This window comes from Danio rerio, chromosome 19, assembly GCF_052040795.2.
Source record: "Danio rerio strain M-AB ecotype USA chromosome 19, GRCz13ab, whole genome shotgun sequence".
Lineage (NCBI taxonomy): Eukaryota > Metazoa > Chordata > Actinopteri > Cypriniformes > Danionidae > Danio > Danio rerio.
In genome coordinates, this window is record NC_141039.2 from 27,856,861 (window position 1) to 27,875,012 (window position 18,152).

General features: G+C 34.4%; 1 protein-coding gene across 1 annotated transcript in view; it reads right to left on the bottom strand.

Moving 5' to 3' along the window:
* pard6gb (par-6 family cell polarity regulator gamma b) overlaps window positions 1-15,031 on the bottom strand; it is a 73,498-nt gene extending 58,467 nt beyond the window's left edge. Inside the window, 1 exon segment of the mRNA NM_212563.1 lies at window positions 14,944-15,031. Coding sequence (NP_997728.1) covers window positions 14,944-15,015 — 72 coding nt within the window. The 5' untranslated portion in view covers window positions 15,016-15,031.
* Between the last annotated feature and the right edge of the window lie 3,121 nt (window positions 15,032-18,152).

The following is an 18,152-nucleotide window of genomic DNA, read 5'->3' on the forward strand; positions in this document are numbered from 1 at the left end:
TCAAGCGATCTCGGAGCGATTACTTTGGCGCGGAACAGAGAGCGATTGCCATGTTCACATATGCCAATCGAACCGCGCTAACTGGGCAAACGAGATACGTTCCGAAACAAAAGTGTAGGTGTGAAAGCACCCTTAGATTGTGCCATCTGTCACATACAGAAGACCTAACGATCTGTAATTTTTTACTAAAGATATATTATTTGAGTTTATCACAAGAACTATAGAAACTGTATAATTTAAAAAATAAAAATAAATTAATTAATTAATTAACTCATTTAAAAAAAAGATGGCACAGTATCGGGATCAGATCTGTATCATTCGATAATCAGAGTTTGGGATTGGATCGGTTCCAAAAAAAAAGTATTGGTGCATCCCTAACTTAAATGCAGTAGTGCAATGGCACCTTAAATATATATTAAAAAATTTACTTCACAAGGTTTTACAAACAGTATTTCATAGGGAAAAAAATGGCTTTTAAAAAAAAAACTTTTTTCCTGTCTTGTAAAACAGATTTAAAAAAAAAAAGAACAATGACATGATCCATGACTATTCTACAACTAGAAATCTCAAACATAAAGCTCATCCTATTCAGTTTCGAATCAAAGTAGACATAATACATGTTGCCTCAAGTCTGACATGACACCACTTAACCAAAACTAAAAGAACTTTTTTTTGTTAGTTTTGCTCTATTTAGCCTTCAGATGTGTCAGGAATCACAAAACACTGACAGTGAGAGATAACGAGTGTTTTGCTAGGTCTCTAGCAGTCTGTTTGCCTGTCTTGGCAGTCCTGCTGTTTGTAATGAGGAAATGGAAGCAAACAGGGAGCTAAGACACAATAGAGTGAAGCACAATGCAGGATGATGAGTAAGCAGATCAAACCTCCACAACAGCGGATATCATTTCGTCACTGCAGCTGAGCTGTGCAGGTGGACAAACCCAACAAATCCCTTGTCAGAACAGTCTGTTCGCTCAAGACATGCCATTACTTATCCTTCGCATGGATGTGCATGCAAGCAATGTTCTAAGTCTATGAACGTGTTACTATTTGAAATCAAATTTAGAAGACTTTGATGTGAATGTGCGAGACAAACTGGAACAGAGAGACATACATGAAGCCATGTACTGTACATTCAAGTTACACATGGCTGCCACCACTCTTTTGTTATAATAAAGTAGACAAGACAGATCATTTGCAAACTGGGATCAGTGTTTTTTTTTTTCACTAACTAAAATGAAACAAAATATTAAATTAAATAAAGTTAAAATAAATGTACGATTAAAAAGTTAAACTATGAAGATTTTATGGTATTTTCAGTCAAAAGATAAATACGATGGTTATGCCATTCCTCACAGTGCAGCACCCTGGTTTGGTAGATCCCCTCAGCTTTACAGACTGCACACTGGACACAGAAAGCACTGCGCTATTGACTTTATTTTTCACATATGAGCAGGAGTAGCCATTGGAATCTTTTTTGGTTCGAGACTTGCAGTGTCAATCACTTCCATTGATTTTTAGATGCTAAAAACATCTCATTATGCTGCTTTATGTTGCAAACTTACATTTTTTATTGTATAGTCATGAACACACTTGTTTGTAAAGCAAGTAGTTTGACAGTTTTCTAGTGTTAATTATTCCTAGTTATTTCTCTCATAGGAAACTAAATCAGAAGACAATTGCGACAACGAGTGCACTTCCGCATTGTAGAATAAGCTCAAAGTAACAAGTTCATTTTAACCCAAGGTCAGAAAGTGCAATAGTGGAGCAAGCGCACTGCTGTCAAATCAATCAAATAACACCCTGACAGGACATTTTTATGTAGCATACTTGTCTCTGATTCTTCAACAGCGCTGTGCTGTCATGGATATGTGTTCCCATTGATATATGGTTTGTTAGGATAGATACAATTGTTTGAACATCCACAAACTGAGGGTTCAAAAAAATCTAAAAATTCAGAAAAATCGCTTTCAAAACTGTCTAAATGAAACATGTAGCAATGCATATTACCAAACAAAAAATGAGTTTAGATTTTTACAGTTGGTAAAACGGTGCGTTTTTAACCGATTGATGGTATCAGTTAAATTATACATTTTGTTCATTTATTTTTTAAATTGGCTGCATAAATGTGCAACATATATTTGTTAACTCGCGGGACAGCAACACGTGCAACCACACGTGCCTACAGACGTATTTTGCCAAAGAAGCAAAATGAAAGAAGAATATTGCTTGTCACAGTTTGACACAGACGAGTTGTTGCCAAGCCAGTGCTGATGCTGGTTGCCTCTGTCCTGGATCCACGTCATAAACACCTCCGTTTATTTGCACATTTGGAGAAGGAAGCTGCAAAACAAAACTTTCTGAAATGCATGCTGCTTTGGAATTAAGCCGGCCACAAGTAAAGCATCTGGATTCTCTCTCCATCAGAGCACACTCCGGCACTGCTCATAAACACAACAGACTATAGTTTAATGATTTAGTGTACAACCAACAGACCAACCTTTTTCCATTTGGAAAATTTCAGTTAAAAATAGTTCTTATGAAATATTCATTTTTAAAATAGCCTACATAATCTATGAATCAAACAAATTCAAAAGATTTTCTTGATTTTTGCATAATGATAACTCTGCAAACTACCTTATAAAACACTGAGCTAATTAATGCAATATCACGTAAACAACAAAACTGTTATATTCTATAGTAGCCTATACTTTACAAAAAGTCAACATATTAGCCTCATCATTATCTTTCATCACGAGCAGCGTGCGCACATAAACCGCGAGTGAGAGAGAAAATAAAAGCAGACAAGCTAAGGTAAAACAGAAGCTCAAGATCTTTAAACTAATGACTTGCATTAAAAATGTTGACAGAGGTTTATGATATAATAACAACAGCGAAGCATTAATTAAATGCTTATTTTCCATGAAGCGATCGATTTTAGGTAGCCTGCTATTTTTATTTGATAGAAGAAAAAGAATGTATTTGATGGGGGAAAAAAACAGCCTATGCTAAATTTTAAAAAATGTTTTTGTTTTGTTATCTAAATTTGTCATTTAAGTAAAAAATATCTAGGACAGGACTATTTATTTAATTATTTTTATTTATTTATTTATTTATTTTATTTATCTATTTTATTAAAAATAGACACGTCAATTTTTTTCTTTTTTATTAAATAATAATTTAATATTAATCTGACCAGTTAACGGTTAATATTGGGTTAAGGAACGGCAGTTGTGGTTGGCAAAATTAACCGAAATGAGCATCCCTAATTTAGTTTTACAAAAAAAAATAATAATAATTATATATATATATATATATATATATATATATATATATATATATATATATATATATATATATATCTTGATGGAACATAATTTTCTTTACATACTATTTTAAAATCTATCATTTTTGACCCATACAATGTATATTGCCTTTTGCCATAAACATACCAGCAACATGAGGCTTGTTTTATGGTCCAGGGTGACAAATGTGGCTATTTTCTTGGCTTATTTTATTACAAATGAGTTTGGTTTTGGTTTTAGTTTTCGGCCAGGTGAATTCAGATTTCTCGGTTTCAAGAATATTAATTTCAGTGCATCTATAGTTATTATCAATAATATAAAATAATTATATTAGCCTATGTTTACTTTTCAGTAGATCAGTTATAAAAAATAAAACTGCTAAAACAACTTAATAAACATTAAACCTAAAAAATAATAACTTTTAATGCTTAAATACAAATTATATTTATATACAATTAATATTAAAAATATTTAAAAAGTTAAATTTGTGCCAACAACATGTTTGCAATGTAGTTTTTACATCCAATCAGATGAGAATTTTTTTAAGCATTTAAAGCTGCAAATGACAAAACTTCAAGATGCTTGCAATAACTAAAACAATAATTATAAATATGTATTGTATCCTGGTATAGATGCTAATGCTTGTTATCATTATAGCCATGTTTAAACATATCACTTTTGATGGGAGTGGGCCCAAACAAATGTCTTTTCTGCCACAATCTTTAACGCATCACCATAACATGACAGTCTGTTACTCAGGTGATTTTAAATGCCATGTCTGAGGGAAAAAAAAAATTATATAATTTTTCTTACTTTGAATTTTTGTCTTGTTTCTAGTCCAAATATCTACATTTCAAAGTCAAAACAAGATTGTACTAACCACATTGGCATATAATTTAGCTTGTTTTAAGGGAGAAAAAAACAATTTATTCTTAAGGTGAAAACAAAATATTTTTACTTGATTAAGAATTGTTTGCATTGTGATTATTCAATTTTTTATACCCAATTACTGTCAAATAGAGCTATTCAAACCATCTTTTCATATCACGATATTTATTGCAGAAAAAATTAAATAATAAATATTAAATTTTTGGGGGAAAATATCTAATTGCGATTTTTTTTGTTGATTTTTAAGCAAGACACTCCTCATATGCTGGTTGTTGTATTTCCTTGTGCTTTGGCTACAATTCTGCGACAGCTTTTAACTAATTTTGTTCTGTGCCTGTAAAATGTTGCCATATTACGGACGTGTCGTTTTTCTTTGATATGAATTTGTCTATTAGTGTTTCTGAAGCTGCAGACGTCCCACTTGTCCGCACTTTCCTGTTTGTTTGTTTGTTTGTTTCATTGTGGGCTTTCCGCATAGTTCGGTCATGCAATTCCGATCGAGCAGAACAAAAGTGTTTGCACTCAATTGGCTAGTAAGACTAGTCTAACACAGACAGCAGTTATGCAAATGCTCTGGTATATTTTATATATCAGCCTCTTGCGATTAGTTAATTGCAACGTTTCAAAATCACAATTGCAATTTGATTTCGATTAATAGCACAGTCTAGTGCAGCCCTACATCAAACATAATTTGTATTGCAACCAGATGTAATCCCTTAAAGTGATAGTTTAGACAAAAAACTTTTAAGATATTTTAAAGATTCCAAGATATTTTTAAGGATAACTGCTGATGTAACAACACTTTTCATATTTTCTTCTTCTGTGTTCAAGTAGAGTGTGTATCAATCACAACAGAGCAGGCTTTAAATGACCCACATAAAGCTCTTCCAACAAATTTGGACGGGCAAATTGTCCGTTGGAGGCATATCACCATCAATAAAGGGGTCAAGCTGAGGTTATGCGTCGGATCACGTGACTCCCATGCAGATGTGAGTCTTGGCTCAATGCGTGGGTCGTCCCATCCATCCAGCCTGAAAAACACAGGCCTTGCTTTGTCTTTCGCAACAGCGGTTTGGACTACAGCATCTTAGCATTCATTCGTGGCCTATGCTCTATGTAATTATGCCCCTAGGATGAAAGTCCTACATTAGCCAATGGCAGGCTATCATTAGCACATAAAAAATATAAATGTGAAGCAGCAGAAATGCACTAGAAGGGTCTCTGTGGTGGCAGGTGTGTGATCAACGTGAGAAAATGTGCCCAATTGGAGACACATCAGCAAACATCCATCCCACCACCTCAGTGTGAGAATTTACCCCATTCATCATCTCCAGACAAGAGCCACCGAGACATTACCGCTGCCGCTGCTCTGACAGAAAATGCATTTCATTCCAGTCTTGCGTTTGTTTCTAATGTGAAGAACAATTTGTTGTAAAGGGGAGATGACATACTTCTGGTGTTCTTTCCTTGAGGCTTGATGATCATGTTAGTCACAGTTTCTTTAACAAAAGAGTTGCAACCTAGCATTACCAAATTTGACGCTCAGATTGATAAAAGTCAGAGCAAATAAATTAGGCAATGATTATTACTGAACCGGAACCGAATTGTCCGCATCTGCATCGCAGTGCATCGAAGATACAATTAATTTTGACACCCCTAACTTTAATGGCTATTATATGTCGATATTCAATAATTCAATATGTCATGATAATGAACATGTGCAGTACCAACATTATGTGCACTTCAAAATACAGTGAATAATCATTTATTATTTAAACTTGCTAAGGATAGTGCCTTTATTAATCAGGGGTAACCACAGCGTAATGAACCACCAACTTATCCAGCATATGTTTTTGGCACAAATGCCCTTCCACCCACAACCTGGGAAACACCCATACACACTTGCATTTACACACATACACTAAGGCCAATTTATTGTTCAATTCACCTATAGCAAGTCTTTGGACTGTAGGGGAAACCAGACCAGCCGGAGGAAACTCATGTGCACATGGAGAAAACATGCAACCTTCACACAGTAATGCCAACTTCTTGCTGTGAGGCGATTGTGCTACCCATTGCGCCACCGTGACGTCTTGTTAAGGATATTCAAATTCTATTGGCGGTGGTGTTCAACACAGCGCCAAATGCTTGGTGACCCAATTGGTTAGCTTAATAGTTCAAAAATTTACAATTTCACATATTAATCTGACCTACTACATGCTGAAATTGACTGATTGACTGAAATTCTGTGGCTACTTACAGAGTTTTATACTTTAAACTAAGCAAAAAGGCTCAAACCCCAACAAATGCTTTTATTCATCTTAGGTGATGTTTGTTTCTTAGTTGATAACTATTAATAATGTGTAAAATCAGTCATAATCTGATTTCAAGTTGCAACTGTTTAATTAAATGCAGTTGTATTAATAATGCATTTTTTTTTTATTGTAATTAGACCTGTTAAAATAATCTTTTCTTGCAGTTTAGGCCAATATTGTTATAATACTTTATACCATCATAAAAGCTTTAGCAATTAAAGAAGATTTGATGGAAGAAAATTTGATACAGTCACAAGCATATTATAACAATTGACAGCAACAGTGGAAAATAAACATTACTTTGATTTAAGTGTTGTGTTTACATTGGACAAATGGGCATAGGACAATAACCGTTTTTAAGGTATACCATGGTTTGGAAAAGTCAAGGTTTTAAAACCGCCAGTTTTTTCAGTTATTTTTGTACAACAGTATCTCCAGCAGAAAAGATATCCAAAGATGCCGTTTTAAATTGTAAAGAAATTTGTGCTTTTGAAACAAATTAAGACAGCACAAGTCAATGATCCATTTGAATTATTAAGCCTGACATATTTACTGTTCCAAAATATCATAAATCTTTCACAAAATAAAACATATTGTGTTTAAAGGGGTAAAAAGTTTTTTTTTTTTTTTACCCAGACATTACCCTGAACTTATTTTATAGCAGTAATTGCAATACCATGATACCGTAAAACCATGATTATTTTTATCCGGTTATCGTACAGTCAGAATCTCATACCAGCCCATGCCTAGTTTACATAAAGGTAAATATTGGAAAAATGTCATAATAATTGGATTATGAGGATATATACTGCAAACACAGTCACTTTCAGATGTCTTTGACAGTGACTACGTTTAATGGACATCAGTAATCGAATTATTTGCTTTAATCTAATTAAGACAATAATAAGACTAAGGCGTTTACATGAGTTGCTTTTTGAGTGTCACTTAGATGATCCTGTTTTACATGTTATATCACATAATTCGTTTAACGTCATTGCGTCACCACGCTATATGCATTTTCTCCAGACTTTCATGCAATTTCGGGTGTTTTTACTTTTTATTTGTGGACTTTAACTGCAGTTTGGCACATTCAATTTTATTCACGAACATTTCACGCATGCCCTCCATGACAAACAAGATTTTGGATGCAACTATGAACAGCTGGAAGTGTTGTTTTAATGGAAGTTCATACCGCATGCTGAATGGAAGAAAAAAAAAAACTCTGCATTTCACGATGCAGGTTTCTGTAATCTGCACTGACTGCCTGGGTAGGTGCAAAGAGTGTCAAACACCCGCGCAAGGTGTGTGTGTGTGTGCACGTGTGCGTGTGCGTGTGTGTGTGTGTGTGTGGACTATCCTGTTGCAAAACTCTGCGAAAAGTCCTACATGACGGTAATAATTCGATTAAGGTCGTAATATCGTTTACATGTCTGTATTGCACTTTAATAATGCGACTAAAATCGGCATACTCCACACGTCTTAATTCGATTTCACTTTAGTTCGACTATGACCTTAATCTGATTTAATTAATCAAAAATCGCTGTTTACATGGTTAACTCTTAATCAGAGTGTTGTCTTAATCGCAATAAAATCGAATTATTGGTGTCCATGTAAACGTAGCCAGTGTGAATTTCACAAACATTTATATGGGTTAAATGTTACTGTGTAATCCTTATGTTCATTACTAATGGTTGTGATTTGTGAATGAGTTTGTTTGTGGTCTTGTCACATCTGGGATGTTCAGACAAATTGCTTGTCACTGCAAACTAATCTTGTTAGTTAAGGAGATAGCATAAACCTAAATCTATCCATAATCCATTTGCTATCCATGTGCAAACTCACGCCTAAAAACAATAACATGACCTCAGATTAATGAAAACACGAGCCTTAACACAGCCTAACCCTGCTTCCAACATCAAATCCTGTGTAATTTGAGAACAGTTAAAAAAAACTTTATCAGTCCTCAATCCCTGACAGGTTCAGGCAAGTCAAAACACCACTACAGGCCAGATACACAGCTCTTTGTGTTAAATACTTGAGTGACTTTAACCAGCACCCAAAACTCAATCTTATCAAATGTCAGCATAGCGTTCCAAAGAGTACATTTCCAATTGAGATCCAGCTAGGTTAGTGGAAAACTTCAGTGAAAGAGCAGTCGGGGGAGTGTTTTTGGAAGATATACAAAGCCCCAGACACATCCTTGGGTTTTCTTTAGATAAAAAGTGTTGGGAGACAAAACTAGCTCCTCACAAAAGAACACTGGCACAAGGTTCGCTTCGGAAAGCCCCTCACATGCTCTTATCTTAAGTATAGTTTGTCTCTGAACAACCCTTTCTTGATTGTCATGTAACGGAACTGAGCTATGACATCATAAAATCACTATGCGTGAAGCAGAGATAGTGACATCACTAAGGTGACTCAGTGCATGACTGTTGAGTAACATCCTTTGCAACAGTATTCCAAACAACATAGATCTTCAGCTTCATCAACATTCTTGCCACGCAAGTTTTAGTTTCACACATCCATCTATTGATGCTTTTGTTCAGGGGACGAGTATTGGTTCTTTCAGGTTTCAGTGGGAAAGCGGGTTGATCCGCACCAACATTTATATGGAGGTATCTGGTTTGTCCAAGAAAAGAGTAACGTAATGGGGCCCTCTTGTCTTAACAGACCCTAAACAGTGGCTCCTTTCATTGACAACAGTAGCAGTGCTTTGCAGCCCCTGTTATGAATTAGAACACGGCTGAATAATAGAGGCGAATAATCAGACAATGGCAATGGAGTCTGGATCTGGGCAAGTTGCCCACACATTCCAGCAATTAGGACCATCACATTCATAACCACATTATAAAAGTTTGTCTAGCCAAAGTCTACTCCAAAAGAAGAGCTTTTTTTCAGCCAATCTCATTTTTTTATTTTTGAATATAGAGTGAATAAAGCGACAGACGACTCAAATGGAAAACCCAAGACATGTAATGAATCATCTAGTTCCAATGTGTTTCAAAGACAGCACTCTAACAGATACTGTCTCCATCAGCTTGGATTCAACAGATGCGTAGTCCACATCACCATTAGTATGAACGATGACAGATATAGACTTATTTCTATTAGTGAACGCTTGGTTAAAGCTTTGTCAGGCATTTCCCCAGGCAAATTGAACAAATACTGTATATGAAAGGTCTTTATAGCTCCACTCGGAGTGATGATACACTTATCATGATATAAATGAAACGCATGTTACTTTTTAAGGAAACTATTACAAAGAATGATAGGATAAAACAGATAAAGTAAACAGATGAGCACAAAAACAGATAGACGAGTAGGCAGACATTTACACAAGTAGATACATGTGTGTGTGTATATATATATATATATATATATATATATATATATATATATATATGGGTCAGTGACAAAACAGGTTTGGCAAGATGGGAAATTTAAAAATCTTTTACAAAGTTGATTTAAAAGCATCCGTCAGATATTTTAAAATGTACAGATTGTATTCATGTTGATTTTATGTAATTAAAAATAACATTTACACCATTTTTTACAGACATTAAGACTGAATGCAACTGAAAATGTCAAATGGTGTAACTGCCAAAAATTGTGAAATATTAAAAAATTTGCTCCTTCTAGATGATATGCAAGTGTACACACTGAAATAAATACTTCATTTTAAAATACCACAATAACATTTATTGTATTCGCATTATCTCTAAATGTACATTTTAATGAGTTTTTGCAATATTCGGCCAGACACATGCTAAAAACACTTCTGGTTTCTAAATAATCTTTGACAAATTATGTAAAAAATGTTAAAAACTATTTTATTACACTAAACTAAGTGTTTTAATTTTAATTTCACATTATTTCCATGTACATAATTATATTTTTATGTAAAATACTGGTTACACCAATTGACAAAAACCAGTTACACCACCTGACAGTGTTGCTTCTACAGCCAAAGATTTTGAAATTGACAATTAAAATCAATTCAAATTAAGAATGATAGTCAACAATTTCAGTGGGATTGTCATTGACAAATGTGTTTAGAACAATGAAACCAGGTTGCTGAACTTTAATACACCAAGTAATAACATCCTTTACATTAAATGTGTGGCCCTCATCAATAGAATATTAACAAACTAAAGAAACATGTTTAACATTTAACACCTTTTCCATCACTGTTTCTTTTCAGTTGGCTTAATTAAAATAAAAATAAGTAGATGATATTAGAAAAAAATCCACTATTTTACTTTTAAGCTATTTAGAAACAATTTGCCAAACACTGTACGTAAATCACTAGTACGTAAGAACTGCTGCTTACTCGTTGTTGCCTTGGTGCTGGGATTAAAGGCCAATTTTTGTAAGCATACACGACTGACTGACAACAAATAATTTCATGAGTGTATCCACAACTTATCCACAAACTATTTATTTTATACAGTTAACTTCAGAATTATGCAGAATTATTATTAGTCCCCCTGAGCTATTAGCTCCCCTGTTATTTTTTCCCCAATTTCGGTTTAACAGAGAGAAGATTTTTTCAACACATTTTCAACACATAATAGTTTTAATAACTCATCTCTAATAACTGATTTATTTTCTCTTTGCCATGATGACAGTAAATAATATTAGACTAGATATTCTTCAAGACACTTCTATACAGCTTAAAGTAGCATTTAAAGGCTTAATTAGGTTAACTAGGCAGGTTAGAGTAATTAGATAAGTTATTGTATATCCATGGTTTGTTCTGTCGACTATCGCGGGGAAAAAGCTTAAAAGGGCCAATAATTTTTACCTCAAAATGGCTTTTAAAAATTGCTTTTATTCTAGCCTAAATAAAACAAATAAGACTTTCTCCAGAAGAAAATTTTTTATCAGACATGCTGTAAAAAAAACCAAACAAAACTGATTTCAACTGCAATTTATTTGTTTGGCAACTTCTGACTTGTTCTTCACAACTTTTCATCATTAAAGTTCCTCCGAGGCACCTCCAGTTGTTAATAATAATAGTACAACAGCAAGCGCATCAAGTATGAAAACCTCCAAAACTTAAGGCTGTGTGCACTCAGTCTATAGAGGCTTGTCAACCTTGTTTCATTTCCCATGTTAATTTTTTCTTTTATTTAAAAAAGAAATTCCCAAGTGCTCTTTAACAGAGAGAATATTATTGTCAACACATTTCTAAACAAAATAGTTTAAATGACTAAATTCTAATAACTGATTTCTTCCGTAATCTTTGCCATGATGACAGCACATAATATTTGACTAGATAATTTGTAAGACATTAGTATTCAGCCTAAAGTGACATTTAAAAATGTAATTAGGTTAATTAGGCAAGTAAGATCTATTGGCCAAGTCATTGGGTAACTGTGGTTTGTTCTGTATTTAAGAAGGCTAACAATATTGACCTTAAAAACTGCTTAAACATTTTAAAAACTGCTTTTATTCTATCCAAACTAAAAGAAATAAGACTTTCTCAAGAAGAAAAAAAATACTTACAACATTTCAAAGGAGGGTGATACAGTGGCTGATGTGGTTAGCACAGTTGTCTCACAGCAACAAGGTTGCTGGTTTGAGTCCAAGATGGACCAGGATGGCTTACTGTGTGGAGTTGACATGGGTTTCCTCTGGGAGCTCCAGTTTCCCCCACAGTCCAAAGACTTGCGGTATAGGTGAATTAGAAAAACTAAATTGACTGTAGTGTATGAATGTGTGTGTGAATGAGAGAGTGTGTACATTATATTGTGTGAATATAAACATGGATTAACATAAACAAAAAAAAAAAACATTCATGTTGTGCAGTAAAATAATTTTATCCTATGTTTACAGAGCTTTAATAGTAAGGTTGTGGATTAAGCACCTATTTCTCAAACAAAAATAAATAAATAATCTACACTATGAACACAAATAGTAGTTTAATTTATGTCGCATTTTTGATCAGCATCATGAACTAATGATATTTGACTAAATTGACCCCTGACAGAAAGACTCCTGCTATATGAGTCAAATGGTGTAACCAGTTACACCCCTTGACATTTCAACTTAAAATGAAATTTGACAGGCATTATCAATAACATCTATGTAAGCACATGGGCTTGGTGGGAATATTTCAAATTTAACTTTTAAATATAATACTTATTTTTATAATTATGAACAATTATCAGTGCATTTCTGGGGTCTTACCATTTGACATGCATATCTAAGAATAGCTGACCATACCTTAAAAAGGTCAAAGTATCTCACATTTTAAAAAGAGTTACTAACCTTTGCATGCAGCAATTAGTCTTATCAAGAGTTCTTCTCTGTGATTCAATTTCCTGTCTAACTGTCTTGTGCACAATATTAACAAAATGGCTCAATAAATGGTGGTTACACCATCTTGACATTTCAGAAATTTGAGGTGACAGAAAAAATTCCCCAAATGAATTATAATATTTAAAACAATTGTGCTATATTTACCTTTATTTACTATTAAATATGTCTAATGTAAAATTATGCCAGACTAGCCGATACAATGTTTCATTGAGGCTTTCACATTTTTTAAACAAGGTAAACTATTTGGTACCAATTTTTTTTGGTTACACCACATTGACATTCTTGCAATAATCCCCTAAAAATTTTCTTAAAATGGATTAAAACCAAAAAATTAAACTTGGTCCTCAAAATAGAGAATGTATGCAAGTAATTTGCTTATTTATTTTGAAACTGTAACCTACTTGAATTTATTTAAAAGACATGGACACAAAAAAATGAGCGTCACGTCATTGACCCATATATATATATATATATATATATATATATATATATATATATATATATATGTGTGTGTGTGTGTGTGTGTGTGTGTGTGTGTGTGTGTGTGTGTGTGTGTGTGTGTGTGTTAATGTGGTCATGTGTGTTTAAACTGAAAGAAATACAACATACAAGTTTCAGTTTCTGAAGACAGACAGACAGACAGACAGACAGACATATAGATTGATAGACAGACAAACAGACAGCCATATAAACAGATAGACAGAGAGAGATAGATAGACAGACAGACAGAGAGACAGACATATATAGATAGACAGAGAGACAGACAAACATATAGATTGATACAGAGACAGACAAACAGGCAGATATATAGACAGACAGACAAGTATACAGACAGACAGACAGACAGACAGACAGACAGGCAGATATACAGACAGATAGATAGATAGATAGATAGATAGATAGATAGATAGATAGATAGATAGATAGATAGATAGATAGATAGATAGATAGATAGATAGATATACAGACAGGCAGATATACAGACAGACAGACATAAATAGATAGACAGAGAGACAGACAAAAAGATAGACAGACAGACAGACATATAGATCGATAGACAGACAAACAGACAGCCATATAAATAGATAGACACAGATAGACAGAGAGAGATAGATAGACAGACAGACAGAGAGACAGACATATATAGATAGATAGACAGATAGAGAGACAGACAAACATATAGATTGATACAGAGACAGACAAACAGGCAGATATATAGACAGACAGACAAGTATACAGACAGACAGACAGACAGACAGACAGACAGACAGACAGATATACAGACAGACAGAGACAGACGGGCAGATATACAGACAGGCAGACATAAATAGATAGACAGAGAGACAGACAAAAAGAAAGACAGACAGACAGTCAGAGACATACATCTAGCTAGATAGATAGATAGATATTAATGCAACACCAATGTAAACCGGTTGTATATGCAACATGTAAACCAATAAAAGAAGCAAAATATCACTTTGTCCAACGGACACAAATAAATGAGCCCATCCCAATGAATCAGCTCTCGTGTTTGATCCTGTCAAATGTGTAAATATGCCCTTGTGTTGTTTAGATGCTATTTTCGAATAGCTGTTAATGAAGACAGTATTTAACCTAACCTGACCTGTTGTGAGTGACAAACAAAACATCAGAGAGAAGCGCGAAACCTCAAGCAGAAAACAAATCCCATCTGAAAGCCACATGCTGCATCCTGACCATTGCTATAACTAGATTTGCTTGAACCTTTTAGTAATTTAATGTCCTTATGGACATTTTAAGTAATAATAATAATAAAAAAACATAAACACTGTTCAATGATGTGACAGTTCCAGCGTCAAAAACAGTGCTGTTCTGTAACGTAATTGATTCTACTTGAGAAGATAGAAGTTACAAAATAATAATCTACAACAGAGGAAAACATTTGAAAATGATTCAATAAACATGAAAAAAAATCACAATTATGCAAAGATTCATCCGAGTACCTCATATAGCATAAATCTGACATGGGCTAACCAAAGTTAGCAATTCCTTCTGTTCCCATCCAAACACAACATCGTGTAACTCTGCAACTAAACTATTCTCGTAAAATAGTTTTCGCTGCACATTCAACTCACCTTGCTTTTCACTTCCACCGCGTTCATGTTCAAGCTACGCAAAGATTGTGATTTATTAAAACTCCGGTTCATTTTGCTCGCTTGAAACTTTTCAGCCCGTCCAGGGTGATGGGCTCGATTTATAAGCCTGTCCCGTTATTGAACGTCCAATGTTCACTTTCCAAAGGAGGAAAAAAATCAGTCCACTGAGGCTGTGCGACAGTTTTTCTAAACTTCAGGTCGCGCGGTGTCTCGGTCACTTCACAAAACTTCTGCAGAAAATTATGTGAAAGACTAATCAGTACCTCTCACTAGGGGGAGTGGGCTAAGTTTTCACATATGACATCATCGCTCTGTCTCCGACGGGTTGCTAATTCTACTACGGTGAGGGTTTGGCTTATGAATATTAATTACGTAACGATGGTCTTCCTTAGAGGTAGCTGATTGGCTGCAAAGCGAACGTTAGTAAGCGGGATAAGGTGATGCGGTTGATTTCTTGATTAAAGGGACAGTCACATTTTTACATGCATAAACAAAGATGCATGGCTTCAATCCTAAATTCTCGACATTTTCAGATTGAAGTTGACGCTCAGCTCAAATCTTACAACAAAACAACAAAAATCTGTCCGAGTTTTGGTACTATATGAAGAACTGTCGCTGTTGATTCTGATTTGAGTTAGATAGCTTTTCTGTAATGCTCTTAATTTATTTATTTTCATACACTTTTGTTCAATTGTGATTTACTTACCCCCTTCTTTGTTTTGTTAGTCTTTCTCTCTCTGCAGTTAATGTATTTTCCTCTCTTATATCTGTCTTATTGTGGTTGTATATTTTTATTCATAATATACATGAAATTAAAATTTAAAAAGTAAAAATAAAGGGACAGTCACAAAAAAATGAAATGTTGTGTTTACTCAGCCAGGATCTATGAACAATAATAAATAAAAGTAATTAATTATTAATTAATGAATCAACAACAACAACAACAACAACAACAAACATAATAATAATAATAATAATATATTTTGGCCATTAATTAATTCATCCATTCATTTTCCTGCTTCTTAGTCTCTTGATTCATTTGGGGTCCCCAAAGTGGAATGAACCGCCAACTTATCCAGCATATGTTTTACACAGTGGATGCCTTTCCAGCCGTAACCAAGTTGCCTACTGGGAAACATCCATACACACACATACACTACGGCCAATTTAGTTTATTCAAGTCACCTATACCCGCATGTCTTTGGATTGTGGGGGAAACCGGAGCATCCGCAGGAAACCCACACGGACACAGAGAGAACAAAGCAGCGACCTTCTTGCTGTGAGGGAACAGTGCTAACTACCGAGCCATTGTGTCGCCCCGGTATTAGTTGAGCCTTTTTAGTTTTCTACCTGTATTTTTTACTATATTTGTTTATTTATTTAATTTAATTTAATTTTTAATTTATTTTAAATTTATTTTATTCCCAAAGTGCCAGTTGTTGGCTTGCATTTTATAAAACACCAATGCCATGATTTCAGAAAAAAAATCTTCTGTATATGTATAAAAACAATACTGATCTTAAAGAGACAATTTGCAGATTAGTCTGTTTTCAGACAAATAAGAAATTGTAATAATAAAGTAGCACAATAAAAATAAATTATTTATTTTTTTTTAGATATAAAACAGAAAAAAAACAATTCCTACATATAACTAGACAGACCATCTAGCAGAAACAAGCTATTCTCCTTCGAAAAGAATCGATTGCCTTTCTTTGCGAAGGCATGGCTTATGTTTATTAATAAGATCACGTGATGGAACACTCAGAAGGTTACTAAGCAACTTTAACAATACGTTATAAATATTCATGAACCATACTCCTTAGCCATAGTATGATTTGAAAAGTTCTTCAAACCAACTCTCACATAGCCTATGCATATGAATTTCACATGGCGTACAGTAAAGGGACTATAAGTTCCCCGGCCTTTTTAGAAGCTGCTGGTAACATTACTGGCGTTCATGCAGAATGTCTGGATGTGCGGCATTCCAGGGAAGCGGCTCTGAGGCGCCGGTGCCCGACAGCTGATGTGCCCAGGAATGTTTTTTTAGTAACTTCTCAGACAAACATACCACTGGTCAATAAAAAAGACATGTTTATGTTTGTCCGTGATCTCACGACTACCTAAAACCTCCTTGGAGCAGGAGCTCACTCAACGTTTGTGAAGATATCTATTGATGCTTTTATCCCCAGACAAACACATTTAGGCTACATATTACTTTAAGACGTTTAATAAAGTGTAGCAAAGTGTTTTTTTTTTTTTTTTTTTTTTGGTTAGTTAAGCAAGAATGACAAAAATGCGAGATTTTAACTGAATTTCTACGTGCGATCAGTTGTCAACCACTTGACATGCTGTAGGCTACTTACTGTTCTCTTATTGACCAATAGGTGTCACTGCTGCACCGTGAAAACAAACAAGCAGTTAGCAGACTAGAAAGGTCCAAACCAAACCCTCTGAATTGCACACTGGCGCTGTGCTATTTATACTTCATCACTACTTATGTTGTGTTATGCGGGATATTTTCTCTTTCACGCACCCAGTCTGTTTCATGTCTGTTTCAAAGCAGATGTAACATTATAAAAATGTAATACAGTTATATACTAAAGTATGTCAAGGCAAGGCAGGTTTATTTAGCCTATATTGCACATTTCATACACAATGATAATTCAAAGTGCTTTAAATGAACCAGAATAAAAGAAACAAGTATAAGAAAACAGATTATTAAAAACAGATAAAAACAGATTTAATTGTGTTAAAACAAGTTATAAAAGAATGAAAAAGAAAAGAAAGACATAATGTGTGATGTGTCAGGCATAGCACAGTGCTCATTCAGTAAAGGCACAGCTAAACAGATGTGTTTTCAGTCTTGATTTGAATGTGCCTAATGTTGGAGCACATCTGATCATTTCTGGAAGCTGATTCCAGCAGTACTCCTGGAATTTCTAATTGACTTGATCCTAATGATCTGTTAGGTTTGTATTTAGTGAGCATATCTGTAATGTATTGAGGTCCAAGGCCATTTAGCTATTCATAAACAAGTAATTCTTTAAAATCTACTCAGAATGTAGCTGGGAGCCAGTGTAAAGGCCGTAGGACAGGTGTGATGTGCTCTGATTTCCTGTTTCTGGTTAGAATCCTGGCCACAGCGTTCTGGATGAACTGCAACCGACTGTCCGTTTGGTCAGGCCAGT